Genomic DNA, 16,655 nt, shown 5'->3' with positions numbered 1-16,655 from the left:
TTCTGGGATCGAGTCCCACATCAGGCTCCTCCGCTATGAGCCTGCTTCTTCCTCTCCCACTCCCCCTGCTTGTGTTCCCTCTCTCGCTGGCTGTCTCTATCACTGTCCAATAAATAAAAAAAAAAAAAAAAAAAAAAAAAAAAAAAAAAAAAGAAATATCTTTCTGGTTCTGTCTCCCCATACAAAGGCCATGAAAGCAAAAGCAAACAAATGGAACTACATGAAACAGAAGATGTTTAACAGGTATATGGAAAAATGTAAATTGCTGCATCCACCATGGAAAACAGTATGAAGTTTCCTCAAAAAATTAAAAACAGAAATAACACACGGTTCAGTAATTCCACCTCTGGGTATTTACCCGAAGAAAAAGAAAACACTAACTTGAAAAAACACATGAACCCTCTATATACTGCAGCACTATGTACAATAGCCAAGATATGGAAGCAGCCCAAGTGTCCACCGAAGGATGAATGGATAAAGAAGATACGGTGTATAAATACAGAATGGAATAACAGCATAAAAAAGGCATAAAAAAAGAATGAAATCTTGCCATTCATGACAACGTGGATGGAGATAGAGGGTATTATGCTAAGTGAAATAAGTCAGACATAGACAGAAAAATGCCCTATGATTTCACTTATATGCGGAATCTAAAAGGTAAAACAAACAAACAAAACAGAAATGGATTCATAAATGCAGAGAAAAAACTGGTGGTTCCCATAGGGGAGGTGGGTAGGAGGATAGGAGAAAAAGGTAAAGGGAATTAAGAGGACAGGCTTCTAGTTACCATGGGGAGGATAAGTGCAGCAAAGGGAATATAGTCAGTAATATTGTAATCACTTTGGTGACAGATGGTAACCATACTTACTGTAGTGAGCATTTTGTACTATATCTATAATTGTCAAGTCACTGTATTATACACATGAAACTAACATAATATTGTATGTCAACTATACTTCAATTAAAAATAAAACAAACACATAAATAAAGATACACCACCTGGACTTAAAATGGTTGCCTTATAGCTGTTGTTGTTTTACAAAATGAAATTTTTAGTGGTAATAAACAAAAGGGGGTAGAGGAACATTCTTTTTAATTGGTTTACAAAGCATAATTGACAATTATAAAATGAAATCTCTAATATTAGATGCATTTCTCTACTGTAATCCAGTTTTTTAACTTTTTTTTCCTCATAATTATATTTAGATAACATAGAGCAGAAACATTAAAGTTATACTATTTTTCATACACCCTCAACATTGACTGATTCAATAGAAAGCCATTAACCTTATAGACGGTGGAAGGTGGAGAGGAAAGAGACTTGAACCTCACTGGGCAAGGTTTATGAAAATGGCACTGGTTGAGATACTAGAAATGATTATTTTATCCAAAGTTTGCTTCAAACTCAATAATGGACAAAAACTTCAGTTTAGTTATGGCTTTGAATATGAAATGTCAAAACAATACAGTTCCATGATTAGCTAGGCATATATGCATACCTATCCTGGGGCAGGCATTTTTGGGCAGTGGCAAGGTTCTAGAGGAGGAAATTGTATGTCCTTTCATTCTTCTCATCCTCAAAATGGCTACACAAAATAATAACGGTACGATGAGACTGAAGCACACACCAGAACAAAAATCCCAGGGAAGGTGTTCAAAATGGATTAAATCATGCATTGCTTTACCTGTACCGCGTATTTTCTTACTAACCTTTAAATATTATTTTGCAGATGAAAATTTAGACCCAAATATCAAGAAGTGATTCTTTTCTCAAGTATCAGGTTAGTGAACAGAAGTTAAAATTATTAGGAAATGTTCAAATTTGAGAATAAGTCTGCTCCATTTTTATAGCAATATAAGTCCCTGCAGGACCAGCAAATTCCAACAACCCGGCCTGACCGTGACTTCCTCTGGAGCAGAACAAAACAGCACGCTGTAAAGCACTGAATCTTGACTTGCTGGAGAAGGTCACTTCAGTGCCTTTTGGGAGATACTTCAGCCATGCTGAAACCACAAAGTAAAAATCAAAATGTTTGAGGGGCAGCCGCAATAAGGCAATCATTCCCTTTTCTATCTCTTCATAACATCAGTGTGACAAATCTCTTACAGTGAAAATAACTCTGAATTGCCCATAGGCTGCCAGGTGAGAAGACAGACACAGCGCGACTTTAGTTTAAGGGCAGATAAATAGGTCAAAGGGTTTAGAGGAAAACCTTTTCTTTTTACCCAATGCTGAGCTTCCCCACTTAAAACAATTCTTTAAAATCTCAATGGCTAGAATTCAAAATGATATAACTTCACTGGAAACTATTCTAATCATCTTTTTATTTAAGATTTGTTTTTTTATTTTAGAGAAAAAGAGAAAGAGAGTGAGAGAGCGAGAGCGGGGGAGAGGGGACGGGGGCAAGGGGAGAGGGAGAGAATCTCAAGCGGATGCCCTCTAAACACAGAGCCTGGAGCAGGGCTGGATACCAGAACCCTGAGATCATGACCTGAGCTGAAACCTGGAGTCCGCTACTTAACCCACGGAGCCACCCAGGCGCCCCTATTTGTTATTTTTTAAACAGTATGATTGCCGTACTTTTTCTACATTTGTTTCAGGTGTACAGTATAAAGATTCAAGAATTCTATACTACTCAGTGCCTATCTATCTCGAAACTGTGGCTTATAACAAGATCTCAAATGCAATTTTGACTCTATCCCTTTGATATTCATATGGGAAGTCCTGATTGGGTGTCCACACTGCGCAAGATGCTGCCCTACAGGCCCTGAGGAAGGAAGACAAAAAGGAAACGGTCCTTGCCATTAAAGGGTCACAGTCCAACAGCTTTCAAGTTTCAAAGTTTAGTTAAACTAAAAATGAACCCTGAATTGTGAACTATTGTGATCGCCTCTGTGCACCTGTGCCTCTTCCTCTCTTTAATTCTCTGTTAGCAAGTCTTAGCGATGAGAGCTTGAGAGAGATTTTGAAGTTATCCAAAGAACACGTGGATGAGAGAAACAGATTTTTCTTTGAAGCTTAGAGTTCAAATGCAACACATAGTCTGTCATAACAGATTTGCAAAGATACATGAAGCAGGCACACTGCTCTTAGGTCACGATTACCTGGATATGTTTTAGACTTTATTAGCCTTTTTGCAGCAAAAATAGATCCTTATTGGAAGCCTAAATAAAGGCAGTCTCAAAGGCAAAGTGTCAAGGTCCCACACATTGTAGGAGAAAAGAAGTTTTTAGTAAGCAGTAATAATAAAACTAATTAAATATTGAGCTTTTACTATTTTTCAAGTACTCTGCAAAGTGTGGTCATATGCATTCTCTCATTTAATCTCCCTAACAATGAATATTTGAGTTAATTGAGCCTTTGTGCATGTTACCCAAGTCAGGTAAGTGGCAGGGTTAGGACTCATTCCACCAATAACTCCTCCCTGAATCTGGTGGCCTTTGGAAACATATCTGTGTAGTGAATGAATGCATCAGATGTGTGGCCTCTTTGCCTTTTTCTAATTCCAATCAAGAAGTATCCAAATCCCATGTGGGGTTTCCTACCTGAAAGTTAAGCACTGATAATATGGACATTGAGTATACCTGTTTCTTGTGGAGTTTTTTTTTCCTGGAAACCAAACGATTCTCCACAGATAAGTTAATATTTTAGGAAGAGGGGTTTTGTTTGGTTTTGTTTGGTTTGGCTTAGTTGCAAGTAATAGCTATTAAGCTAGGGTTTTATTTTTCCTTTAAATTCATTTATTAGTGGCAAAGTGAAATATCTCTCAGAATCCAAGGATAGCATCTACAAATAAGCTGTTGGAAGGGCTACTTTTATCTGAAAGCCATTTGAAATCAGAATTGCTATCTGCACTCACTTTCCTTCACTTATCACATGGCCACTTTGCATCTCATTCTTTGTGCAGTTTTGTTCTTTCTTTTTGCAAGCCAGCTTTCTCAACTTTTCGATGTACTTAGCTACAACTCAGGATTATATCTTCAAGTGTTTGGTCCAACCACGGTCAGACTGAAGACATATATATATACACATATATACATATACGTGTGTATATATACATATATACATATACACATATATACATATATGTGTGTATATATATATACATATATGTGTATATGTATATATATATATATATTCTTTTTTTTTTTTGGTATCTCAACTTTAAGTTCTCAGGAGGAAAAAAAAATCTGAATCATCACCTTCAAATTTCATCCCTCTCTACTTCATTCAAAGTTGCCAAGGTGTGGCATTTTGTGGTAAGAACACTGATAGCAGTCATGGGGGTGAGGTTGTTGCTCGGAAAAGGGAGAAAATATTTCTGGAAGACACATTGAATTATTTGTCACTATTCTCTGGGGAGGGGATATAGATCTTAAATATTTTCAGCTACTGTAACATTGGTTCATGCTAAATTAATCAACTAAGCCTATCTATCAGACTCTATCTATCTATCTATCTTCTATCATCTATCTATCTATGTATCCATCAGACTCCACGGGCATTCAGATAATGTATCCATCTCCAGGGCCTGATACCATCAAGCATTATCAAAAGTGGCCCCCTGGACTTTCCCAAAACAAAAGCCCAGACCCAGCCTGAATTTCCTTGACTCATGTGTGTACTGTATATAGTATCCTAACTCTACTAAGAATATGGAACTGGAAAGGTCCTCATGATAATTTATGTGAGTTTGATCTTCCAGGCAGTCTATGGCTGAATAAAGCATTCTTTAGCAGATGATATTAATAGCTGGTAAGATAGTCTTAAAACACATATACACATATTTCCAAATACCTGATTTACACAACGAAATATATATATACAGTAACATATCTTGTGCTTTTAGATACTAAGAAAAATCAGAGGGATAATTTTCTCAGATTTAGCACATCAGGAAAAACATTCCAGAATCCTTTTATGGAATATATGTCTCTAACTGCAAAACTAAATCAATACTATTGCCTGATGGATTTTAATATTCAAATCAAGCATTGATATATGAATGTGTGTATATAATTATATTTTACATTTTTATGTAAGAAAAAGAACAATATTTCCATCAAAAGTTTTCCCTTAACTAGTGTGCAAGTAGATTTGGAAGAAGAAAGGCAAAGGCAGATCATCAAGACCAGTATGCATGAATCAGTGATGTATGTAAATGAAGGCTCATGTTCTCTAACAGCCTCCTCAAGCATAGTTTTGCTGGTATGAAACAATGGAAAGATTCACAACAAAAGAAAATACATATGACTGATTCATAAGCACTCAACATAATCATTTTCCCCTATTCTTTCTTATGCTAACGACTCTAACGTTAATGGAAAGTTAGGGCAAATTCATGGGTTAAAAAGGTACCTTTTATTAATACCAAAATGCTACATAGAAGATATTTATAAGTGATGGCTAAAAAAGGGAAATATAAATTAGTGATAACTAAAACTGCTGCATCATATCAAGTCATCTAAACAGCATAAGAAGTTGCTCTGATAAATGTAAAGCATATGGGAAAATGGAATCTGGATTATTAACTTCACTTCTGGCGTTACTGTTTTAAACAAACCTTTACCCAGAGTGTTGAAAAAATAAATCTTGGATTTATAATTGATAGCAAAATGAAAATAATATTAAAATAAACTATATCATACACATATTAAGTACTTATTTAACCAATAACTAGGGGTTATTTTTACCATATTAAATCAGCTTTTTTTCATATTTTTATGGCAGTTTAAATGGGAAATGGTTTCTGTTAAGAATAAGTTCATTTACAAAATACCACTAATTGTTTAAAACATTTAAAAATTAATAAATTGGAAGACATTTAGAGGATCACCACCTGTAGAATATAATTTTTAAGTTACGGCCAATCACTAAATGGCAACTGACTGGAATTTCTTTGTGTTAGTGTTTATTTCAGATTTTACTTTCAGAGATTTTTTAAAAAAAATTGTCTTTTGCTATAAGTCATCAAATGATCATCTCAGAATGGCATCTGTAAAAACTGCAGAACAAAACATAAAAATATTGTATTTATATAGTTTATGCATCTTAAATTATTACAAAAGTTCAGAAATATAAGAGTTTTTTGGACACCCATTTCTTACCTGCTTGTGAGCGTGGTCATATGAATTAATGTGATTGTCAAACTCTTGATGCTTATAGTACTGCTTGTCACAGAGTTCACAGTAAAAATTGGCCTTCAGATCTTCCAGAGCTTTTGCTATGGTGTTCTCCTTCTCAGCATAATCCTAAAAAATTAAATTTCAAGGAAGGCAGCAATTAGTTCTTCCCTGAGTTGACTTTGTTCTGACAGTTGTCATCAACTTCAGCATAATAATTAGAGTTAGAAACAGAATATAACAAAGAAAAATAAAACAAATTGCAGAAAACTAAATCAGAGGAAACTATGAACTGAGGAGAAGAAAAGATTAACTGAAGAAGCCAAGATAAATGGAGGAAAGAACAGCAAAAACATGGAGAAGCAAACCAAACAAGGAAAATAGAAGCCCTTGCTTGAACAAGTTCCTGTGCCCTGCTGGCAAAGAAAAAAACAAAAATCATACAGTTATGTGATTCAACTGCTGATTTCTGGCAATGGCTTAGTTAACATAAAACTTGCAAATTCTGAACAACATCTAAAATGTATCCTGCATGAAGAAGCCCATATTGGTACACAAATATTCAAGTTTGGTATTTTTGTTCGCTTGTTTCTTTAAATATCTAGAGAGTAACTTATTCATCCCAACTAGATTTCATTTGACTAATGTGTTCATCATGACCCATATCATTTTAAGTTGGATTTTTAAAAATTCTCTACATCTTTGGAAAATGAGATTCTTTTCTGCAAGTTATTTACCTAAACTGAAAAGGATTAAACTGTATATAAGCAGATTGCTTTCATCATGTTCACAGTAAATAAAGATGGCTATAGAATCAAACCCCTGAAAACATGAAAAATGTAGTCAGTTATCATCAGCTTTCATTTACAAAACAAAATAAGCGAAATGTTTGTGGCTTTTAGGTTTTCTTAAATATAAATTTACTTGCTGTATCATGGTTCCTTAAATGTTAATGTTGTTAGACGTAAATGAATTCTACATATTGAAGCATTGTTCAGGTCTTTTGCTGAAGTGCTGATGTGAAGACTGAATTTCAGTTGCTACCACAGACTATATTACGTTTCTAACTTACAGATTCTCTCATACTCAATTCCTTTACAATTCAAATTAACTACATATTGAGGCCTCTTATGTGCTACTATAAGAAACTAACTCTCTTAGGCACTGGGATATGGAGATGAATTGACACAGTCCTCTCGATGTCAGTGGCAATTGTCCTCTCTCTAAATACACAAGCTAAAAAGGGCTCATAGTTTGAATGCTTAAATTGCTTCTACAAAATGTAAACGTGGTTCACTAACTGTAATTTAATGAATGACTAAGACTTTCCTTACTTTATTGTACTATATATTTATGCACATATCACATATCATAAAAATCATATTTGTATCTATACCTTATAATATACATTACAGTAACTGATAAATATATTTGCCATAACCTAAAAATACATAACCCTGTTTCTCACTATAAAGACAATGATCCATTTTTCTATTAATTTTATCAACTGCACAGAGGTGGTAAGCTACAAAATCATTCAAATCATTTATATACGATTTATCAATTCGATATTTAATTTACCATTTCCCACTAGATTTATGAAATACTTCCTATTATTCTTTTTGATTCCTTCCAATATGTTGTTTTAAAAAAGCTTGTTTAAAAATATGAAAATGAGTCATATATAACTAAATTCATTACTAAATTTTTACAAAATCTTTAAAATAATACTTTGTGGATTAGCCAATTTAAATGAAACAAAAATTAAGTACTATGATTTCATGGCTAAAGTGTGTGAAGCGGAGATAAAATTCCAATCAATATGAGTCATATTATAATGGCAATAGTTTTAGTCTCAAAGCTGAATTAGCTCTCAAAATAATATTCTTGAACAGCAATTTCTTTGCAAACTAGTTGATTCTCCCCATTAATTATAATTATAGTTAAGCTACTTCCTCTCTCAAAATATCTCATTATTTCTTATTATTGTGTAGGTTTATTTTTTCTAAGATTGATATTCCCTCAGAGAAGTAATAATTGTTTCTTACTTATTCTTTCCATAAAAATGGGAGAGTTTTTGAGTAAAGCAAACTGAAATTTGTAGGTAAATTGCATTCTTCCAAAATGTCAGCCTTAACCTAGATATGAAGAGAAAAACAAATCTAAAAACAATAGCGAGCATTTACTCAGTGCTTGTTTAGGATCAGACACTGATTAAGAGTGTGCATGTATTAACTCACTTACTCCTGATTAAAATTATAGAGATGTGTATTTTACACATTTTCTCACTTTACAGGTGAAGGTACCAAGTACAGGAAAGTTAAATAATTAGCTCAAGGATGTATAATGAATAAATGCAGCCCATATTTGAACCAAAATAATCTGGTGTATAGCATTTATTATTTTGAAACTTTTAAGCACATAAAAAAAGTAGAAATAGCATAATAACCTGCACATAACCATCAGCTAGCTGGATTCAACAATTATCAGCTAAGGGTCTACCTTGTTTCAGTTTAACTATCCTATCTCAGGCCCTTTACCCTTTCCTCTGCTCCAGATAATTTTTAAGGAAATTCCCAAGTTCATCTAATGTTACCTGTAAATCTTTCAGAATGTATCTCTAAAATAGGACTTTTTAGAAATATCATCACAAAACCAATATCAGACCTAAAGAAACAAAAACAATGAAGAAACCACAATCATTCCTTACTATCATCGAATATCCAGTGTGTTCAAATAACTACAATCATCTAATAGTTTAAAGTAGTGTGTTCAAAACAGATTTATTTTCTTTTGAAATTCTAAGGTTTTATTCTTTTTTAAAAACATTTCAAATAAGGCTCATGCATTCCCATGATCTGATATGTTTCTCATTCTCTTTTATTATAAGTCTTCCCTCTCTTTGTTTTGTTACTCATTACAATTTATTTCTCAGAAAAACTTCTAAAGTATACTTCACATTTTGAAAAAAATATTGAGAACAACAGATTACAAGAATATGATAATAAACTTTTTTTTAAAAAAAGATTTTATTTATTCATTTTTATGAGGGAGAGGAGGGAGAAGGACAAGCAGACTTCAAGCTGAGCCCCAAGTTGGGCTCAATCCCAAAACACTGAGATCATGACCTACCTGAAATCAAGAGACAGACTCTTAACTGACTAAGCCACCCAGGCACCCCAAAAATAAACTGTTATATGACCTTCACTTAATTAAAATTATTGCTAATATTTTGACATATGTTTATTCTATTATCTATCTATCTATCTATCTATCTATCTATCTATCTATCTATCATCTATCACCTTCCTCCAAGATATTGAAGCTAAGGTTGCAAAAAATTGCACAGTAAGGAACGTTTTTTACGCTAGACCTTTCAGTTAGAAACAAAGTACAGTAAAGAGTTAGGGATGTATTCTAGAAAATGTTAGAGACTAGAAGAATTGGTTGTTGTACACGCATAAGGGAAAGGAATCACATGTATTGTCATTGATTATACATTTTTTCAAAGGTATGTAGATAAAATCAGTATTTATTAGGTGACATGCTCCAACACCTCACGGCCCTTCTCCTTCATTGCGGATGATACTGAAAGAGGCACTGAATGAGATTATAAAGCACAATGACATATTCAACACAACCATTCCACTGCAGAAGGTAAGAAATACATTTGAGTGAGATGAGAAAGGAGCACAGAGGTTCATATAGACTCAACCTCAATTTTCCCCCCTTCTACCTGGCAAACCCACTCGACTTCAAGGATGTACACAACTTCTGTAATGTCCTACTGAATGTGATGGCAGAGAGTGAAGAAGGGACAGACTTCTTATAGCTAATCAGGTCATCCAAATTCATTGCATTTTAGATGTATCTCAAAAGACTAAAGGTTGAATCCTTACTTTCATGAAAGTAGCATATAATTCCAAAGTTAGAAAGTCAAGAATGTTTTAATATGCAACCTTAGCAATTGCAGTGTAATATTTTTTGCAGATCAGAAGTTAATGGTTTATCCACAGGCCCAGGGCCATTCCATCCACCACTTAATAAAAAATGAATAGTACCAATGTAGGACTTTGAAGGGAGAAAAGTTTCTTTTCAAAAGGGATACATCTCTTGGTGGCTTTAGAATAACACATGGTGTCAAATAATATTCAGCCTCTCTTGAAAGGCATCCACAACTTGGTGCACCTGAGTAGCCTTCCCTGAGGAATGTGAGCTCCATGGGGGTGGGGGATGATTTGTAGCTGATTTATTTACTTCTCTGTCTCCAGAGGTTTTAATAGAGCCAAGCATTGGCAGACATTCCACATATATGTAGACACTTTTGCACATATATAACAAGTAAACAAAACAGAAACTAGCAGCACTAGATATGAAATATTTTTAAAATAATTGTGCTCATGCGTGGGTTTGTGGTATCCAGTTATTTGGGGAACGCTTTTAGAGCTAATACCAAGTTATGCTGTAAATAAGTTATCATTGCTAAATAGTAGTTGTAATCATATATTACATCCTAATATTTCTGCTAGGAATACTCCTTTTAAAGAAATTAAAATTACAAAGATATAAATAGATTGGGCACTGTTTATATGTAATTATTTTCAAGGCTGAAAAGGAATGTTTGTATGTAATGAACACTTAAAATACTTAGGAAAATGTCCCTCCCCACCCCACCCCCCGGCTCTGTCTGTCTCTCTGCTATTACTTCATCAAGAATAAAAGCATCCTTGTGATGTATATTCTGGATAAATTTTATCATAAGTTCTTTAAAAAGAGGAAGCAAAAAAAAGTCTTTGATAAATTTTTGATTGTAATGAAAAAATTAAAGAGATGGCAAAGCTGTTCTTCTCTAGAAGAATACCTAGACAGAAAACATTTCATTTGAAAGTCCGTAGTCCACAGTCTACATTCCCTGTAAAATAGTGCACATCTTCTAGGCCATGTCTCTTGTCCTTGTCATTACTTAAGTGATTGACTCTGAGATGGTCCAGCAGCTTCGCGGAGTGTCACGTGACTGCATTTTGCCCCAGCCTATGTTGAGACATCTTCCTTTCCTGGCCCGGGGCTTCTCTGATTCATGAAACAGGAGTTTGTAGGATCTCACTAAGCACTAAAAAATGCACAACCCAGAAGTGCTGAGGAGTTAATGCAATATAGGTCCACTCTTGACCACTGTGGAGGGTAAGAACTCCAGGATAAATTCTTTCCTCTTTTATCTATCAGGCGGCCATTTCCGAGTCTCATTTCTAAGATTTCACAGAGGATCCCACTGAGATGGAGTGCCAATACTTGTAATAGTGGCAATCAGTATACCCTTATATTAGTTTTCCTTATTATCTGTTGTATTTTTCTGAAACTTCATTTCTGCTTCCTGGAATAATTTCCCAAATAACTAACTGCATAGAAGGCTTTGTCCTAGGCTTGACTTTTAAGAAGAACTGGGCTAAGATTATAAGGTTGTTTTGTTTTTTTGTTTTGTTTTGGTGTTTCCTATGAATGTCTTGCTTACAAGCTACATTTCCTAGAATAAGATGATATCATTTTTCAGTTCAAAACTCTCCAATAGTCCCTCATTGTCATTAGAATAAATATCCTTACAATGACCTACATACAATTCCTACTCTACCTGGCTCCTGGCTGCATCTCTGTCATCATCTTCTAGCATTCTCTCTCTCACTTTGCTTTAGCCATCCTTATTCCCTTAATGTTTCTGCAACTTTCTCAACCATACACCCACTTTCATACCTAGACTTCTTATTTATAATGCATTGAATGTTTTTACACCAAATGTTTGTACAAAGTTGTTGTTAACTTCCAGCAGATATCTGCTAAAATGCTATTTCCTTAAAGATAAATTCTGTTATCATCATTTTAGAAGAAAAACACTTTTTATTTTCTGTCTTCTTTCCCTTTTTCTTATTATATAAGTTGAGGGGGTACAGCTTTATAATTTAATAACTGCATACAAAGTGATCACCACCACAAGTCTAGTTACCATCCATCACCATATAGTTGAACCCCTTCACTCCTTTTGTATACTCCAACCTACTTCTCCTCTGGTTACCATTAGTCTGTTCCCTGTACCTGTGAATTTGTTTTTGTTTTATTTTGTTCATTTGTTTTAGAGTCCACATATGAGTGAAATCATAGAGTATTTGTCTTTCTCCACCTGACTTATTTCACTTAGCATAATATTTCCAAGGTCCATCCATGTTGTCACTAATAGTAGGGTTTCATTCTATTTATGGCTTTTCCTCTTTTATCTTCCCCTTTAATGTGAAGAAGAGAAAGTTTATTCAGGAGGAAAACAGTTACAGAGCACTTGGGGTATTGGAATCTGAAAGCTATACTAACAATGAGGAGAAACTGAGTACAAAAAAAGGCATGCAGGAACACTGATGTTAGTCTTTATCTGATTTATTTATTTTTGTTTATTTTTATACTTTTTATTTTGTTATATTAGTCACCATACAGTATATCCTCAGTTTTTGATGCAATGTTCCATGATTCATTATTTGCGTATTACACCCAGTGCTCCATGCCATATGTGCCTCCTTAATACCCATCACTGGCCTGTCCCAATCCCCCACCCCCTCTGAGGCCCTCAGTTTGTTTCCCAGAGTCCACAGTCTCTCATGGTTCTCTCCCCCTTCTGTTTACCCCCCGTCATTCTTTCCTTCCTTCTCCCACCTATCTTCCTATTTCTTATGTTCCATAAATGAGTGAAACCATATGATAATTGCCTTGACTTATATCGCTTTCCTATTAGGCAAGAGGACAACCATATCTGAATGATAAAGGCTGTGCTATTGTCTCAAAATATACACCATTCTCTTCTTAAAGGCTAGGTTCTATTATTTCAAAGGCTGAAAAATGGATATAACAAGATAATTTTGAAGAATATAGAAGGGACAACTAAATGTTGAGTCAGAAAGTTACAATTTTATCCAAAGCCACAGATGTATTTAATAGAATTATAATAAAATATATGCATTTAAATGTGAGGTTTTTTTAAAAAGGATTTCACAGAAATGCAAACTCACCTATACCACCATGAAGGGTGAAGGCAGAGACAAAATACAAAAGAAAAACAAAAAACAAAACTGTGTATTGAGTATCATATTTCTATGGACAACTCTGGTGAGCAAAATTGAGTACAACCCAACAGCAAGGACAGAGTATACTTTAATGTCCACATTTATAACAATGGGACAAAGTTGTTTCTCAAAATTGGTAACATCTTTCAGAATTAGTTTCAAAGCAAGAGTATTCATTCATAAGGTTTTATGTATTTCTTTTCTGTTGTTTAATGATAACAACCACTGGATAATTGGCATGGTTTCTAATCATAGAATTTGTTCATGTAAAAGAAGAATGGATCCACAAGCTTTAACTATCAGGGCACATTCTGTCTACCTCACGTGGCTTGTCTCTTCGGAGGCACCTGTTTCTGTTTTCATCCATGGGTCCTACAGGAAGCCCTAGCCTGTGACTAGGACTTGTTAGACCCTCTGGTTAATTTAAACAGTATTTAGTACAACTTGAGAAGGTAACAGAAAATTGAGTTACACTTTTCCCTTCATGTTTGGAAAGATCTGAGGGAGAGCATGTTTTAGTGGTTGACTGAAATTTCACATTCCTCTGCAGTCTCCCCATGCATAAAGTAAGGCTATGGAGATATCATGTTCAAGGCAAACCAGAAAAAAGTCTATCAGGTTTTCTGAAGGTGAATGCTAGCTGAGGTGTATAGAATTCTACTTCATATTTATAAAATGTCATATGGAGATTAATGATTCCAACATGGAAATTCTGTATAAATAGATGCTGCAAAGAGTCTCAGTGTAGGCAAGTGGTAGTAATTTCAGGTACTTGTTTCGCCTTAGAAATCTCTTAACTTTATAGGCAACAGGTATTGGAAAGGTATTGGAAAGGAGTGTAATGATCTGATGCATGTTTGTTACTGTCTCCATTGTAACAGTAATCTAGGGTAAGACAGAAGTTTCTTTAGTAAAATGTCTCATTGGTTTCCTGGCTTGAGTTCACCTGGAAATAGACAGTGAGACAAGCAATGGAGTTTAAGGGGTTTATTTGAGATCTCAGGAAACAGTGGCAGAAGAATGGCAAAGTGAGAAGAGAGTAGGAAGCAGATAAAAGATTTCTGGTTTCAGCTCTGACATGTACAGAGCTTGGAAGTCATTGCTCCTGTCCTTACAATAAGAACAATCTATGAAAAATGAAAATCAATTATTTTTCTCAGAACTGTGAGAGAACAAAGGTCATAGGGTGAAACCCCACTTCAAAATCTGGAGAGACAAGCACATTCAGAGATGTAGTAACAAATATCTGCTTTCTTGGATCAGAAATTGCTGGAGCTATGAATTGGTAGAACTCTTAAATGTTAACTGATGAATTCTATGAGCTGATTATGGTCTAGTGTATGAGACAGAAACTCCTGGCAGCTGAAATCTTAGAGAGACCCCCAAACATTTCTGTAGGCTTTCTTTTTATGAATTCTACCAGGTTCTCATGAGGATAGGCTGAGAAAGTCCCTTATCTCCTTGGAAGATGTTTGGGAATAAAAACTATTGTGAAATAAGCCAAGAGCCTTATCCATAACTAAAACCCACTCCCAAGGGATAGGGTATTTCCTGTTTAAATTCTAGCCAGGGAAAGGATTTTACTTTCCCTATAGTCTTCCTGCCTCATTAAAGTTATGAGGTTGACATGGTCAACAAGGGTCATGGCTTTCAAAAAAGAGTGGGAATTCTATAGCCAAAAAAATGGAGTGGGGGCTTGGGAGACAGAGAGATTAAAGAGCTATATCACAGGAGAAACACATAAGACAGTCATAGCCCTGAGACAGAGACACATTAGAGCATTAATATTGAAAGGTAATAAAATGCTCCTTCTCCCCACACCTTTCCAACCCAGCTAAAGGGCTCCAGTATCATAGTGGATTAGAGCTGAAGGAGTTGCACATTACACACTTTTTCTGAGGAGATGTACATAGGGGAACACAAAGTTTAAAAGGCACACACAATCAAGGACACTAGACGACCTCAGTTTCTTTTTCTTTTTCTTTTTTTTAAATATTTTATTTATTTATTTGAGAGAGAGAGAGAGATAGCGAGAGAGAGTACAAGCAAAGAGGGGGAGTGGGGAGAGGGAGAAGCAGGCTCCCCACTGAGCGGGAAGCCTGATGCAGGACTAGATCCCAGGACCCTGGGATAATGACCTGAGCCGAAGTCAGACATTTAACCGACTGAACCACCCAGGGGTCCCTGGGACCTCAGTTTGTATTACCTGATACATGTCCAGGCTTCAACCAAAAATTAAAAAGCATTTTAAAGGGTAAAAAAAAAAGAAACCGTCTGAAGAGAAATGATGAGTAATAGAACAAGGCTCTGAATTCGGATATAACATATGTATTGGTATTATCAGAGAGGAAATTTAATACAACTATGATTGATGTGTTAAAGTCTGTAATGAAAAAAGTAGGCAAAATGCAAGAATAGATGGCTTATGTAAACAAAGAAATACAAATTTTAAGAAAGAATCATATGAAAATGATAGAAATCAAAAACAGTTTAAAATGAAGAATGCCTTCAATGGACTCGTCAGTACATGTGACACAGCTGAGAAAAAGAATCAGTAAACTTGAAGATGTATCCATAGAATCTTACCAAATTGAAATGAAGGAAGGAAGAAAACAGAACAGAAGAACATCCAGAACTATAAGATAATATCAAACAGTATAACATATGTGTACTTGGAGTACCAGGAGAAGAAAGACAGCATAACAGAAAGAATATTTGAAGTAATAACGGCTAAAAATTTTTCCAGTTAATAACACACACCAAACCACAGATTTATGAAGCTCAGAGAACAATACAACAGCAACAATCACATAGGCATATCATATTTATACGGCAAAAAAGCTAAAGCTAAAGACAGAGAAAATCTTGAATTCAGATTTCAAAACGGGGAAAAGCCTAACTTATGGAGAAAAAAGGATAATGATCACAACAGACTTTTCATCAGAAACCATGCAAATGAGAGAAGAGTGAAATGGTAGTTAGAAATTTTTAAAGTGTTGAAAGAAAAACAGAACAAAACAAAACAAAAACCACATCAACCTAGAACTCTGTATCTAGCAAAATGATCCCTCAAAAGGGAAGCAGAACTAGACTTTCTTGTATAAACAAAACTAAATGAATTAATTGCCAACAAATATGACCTACAAGAAATGTTAAAAGAAGTTCTTCAGAGCTCTCTAAGATGGCGGAGGAGTAGGGGACACCTTTTTCAGCCGGTCCCCTGAGTTGAGCTGGATAGGTACCAGACCAGCAGGAATATCCACGGAATCAGCCTGAGACGCAGGAAGATACATCTGGATCTCTACAAATGAACATCTCCAGCGCTGAGTATCGAGGTACGAAGCGGGGAGCCGTGAAACCGCGCACAGATATCGGAAGCTAAACAGAAGGGGGAGGGAGCCGCCGTGTCAGGGCGCCGGGAAGCGGTAGCCACCT

General features: G+C 35.2%; 1 protein-coding gene across 1 annotated transcript in view; it reads right to left on the bottom strand.

Annotated features, from left to right (window-relative positions):
- Positions 1 to 16,655, bottom strand: part of ZNF804A (zinc finger protein 804A) — a 272,325-nt gene that overhangs the window by 50,516 nt on the left and 205,154 nt on the right. Inside the window, exon 2 of the mRNA XM_002922209.3 lies at positions 6,109 to 6,252. Coding sequence (XP_002922255.1) covers positions 6,109 to 6,252 — 144 coding nt within the window. The remainder of the gene's footprint in view (positions 1 to 6,108; positions 6,253 to 16,655) is intronic.

Source organism: Ailuropoda melanoleuca, chromosome 2 (genome assembly GCF_002007445.2).
Source record: "Ailuropoda melanoleuca isolate Jingjing chromosome 2, ASM200744v2, whole genome shotgun sequence".
NCBI classification, from domain to species: Eukaryota; Metazoa; Chordata; class Mammalia; order Carnivora; family Ursidae; genus Ailuropoda; species Ailuropoda melanoleuca.
The sequence above is the reverse complement of the archived record's forward strand: the minus strand, read 5'-3'. Positions and strand labels throughout refer to the sequence as shown.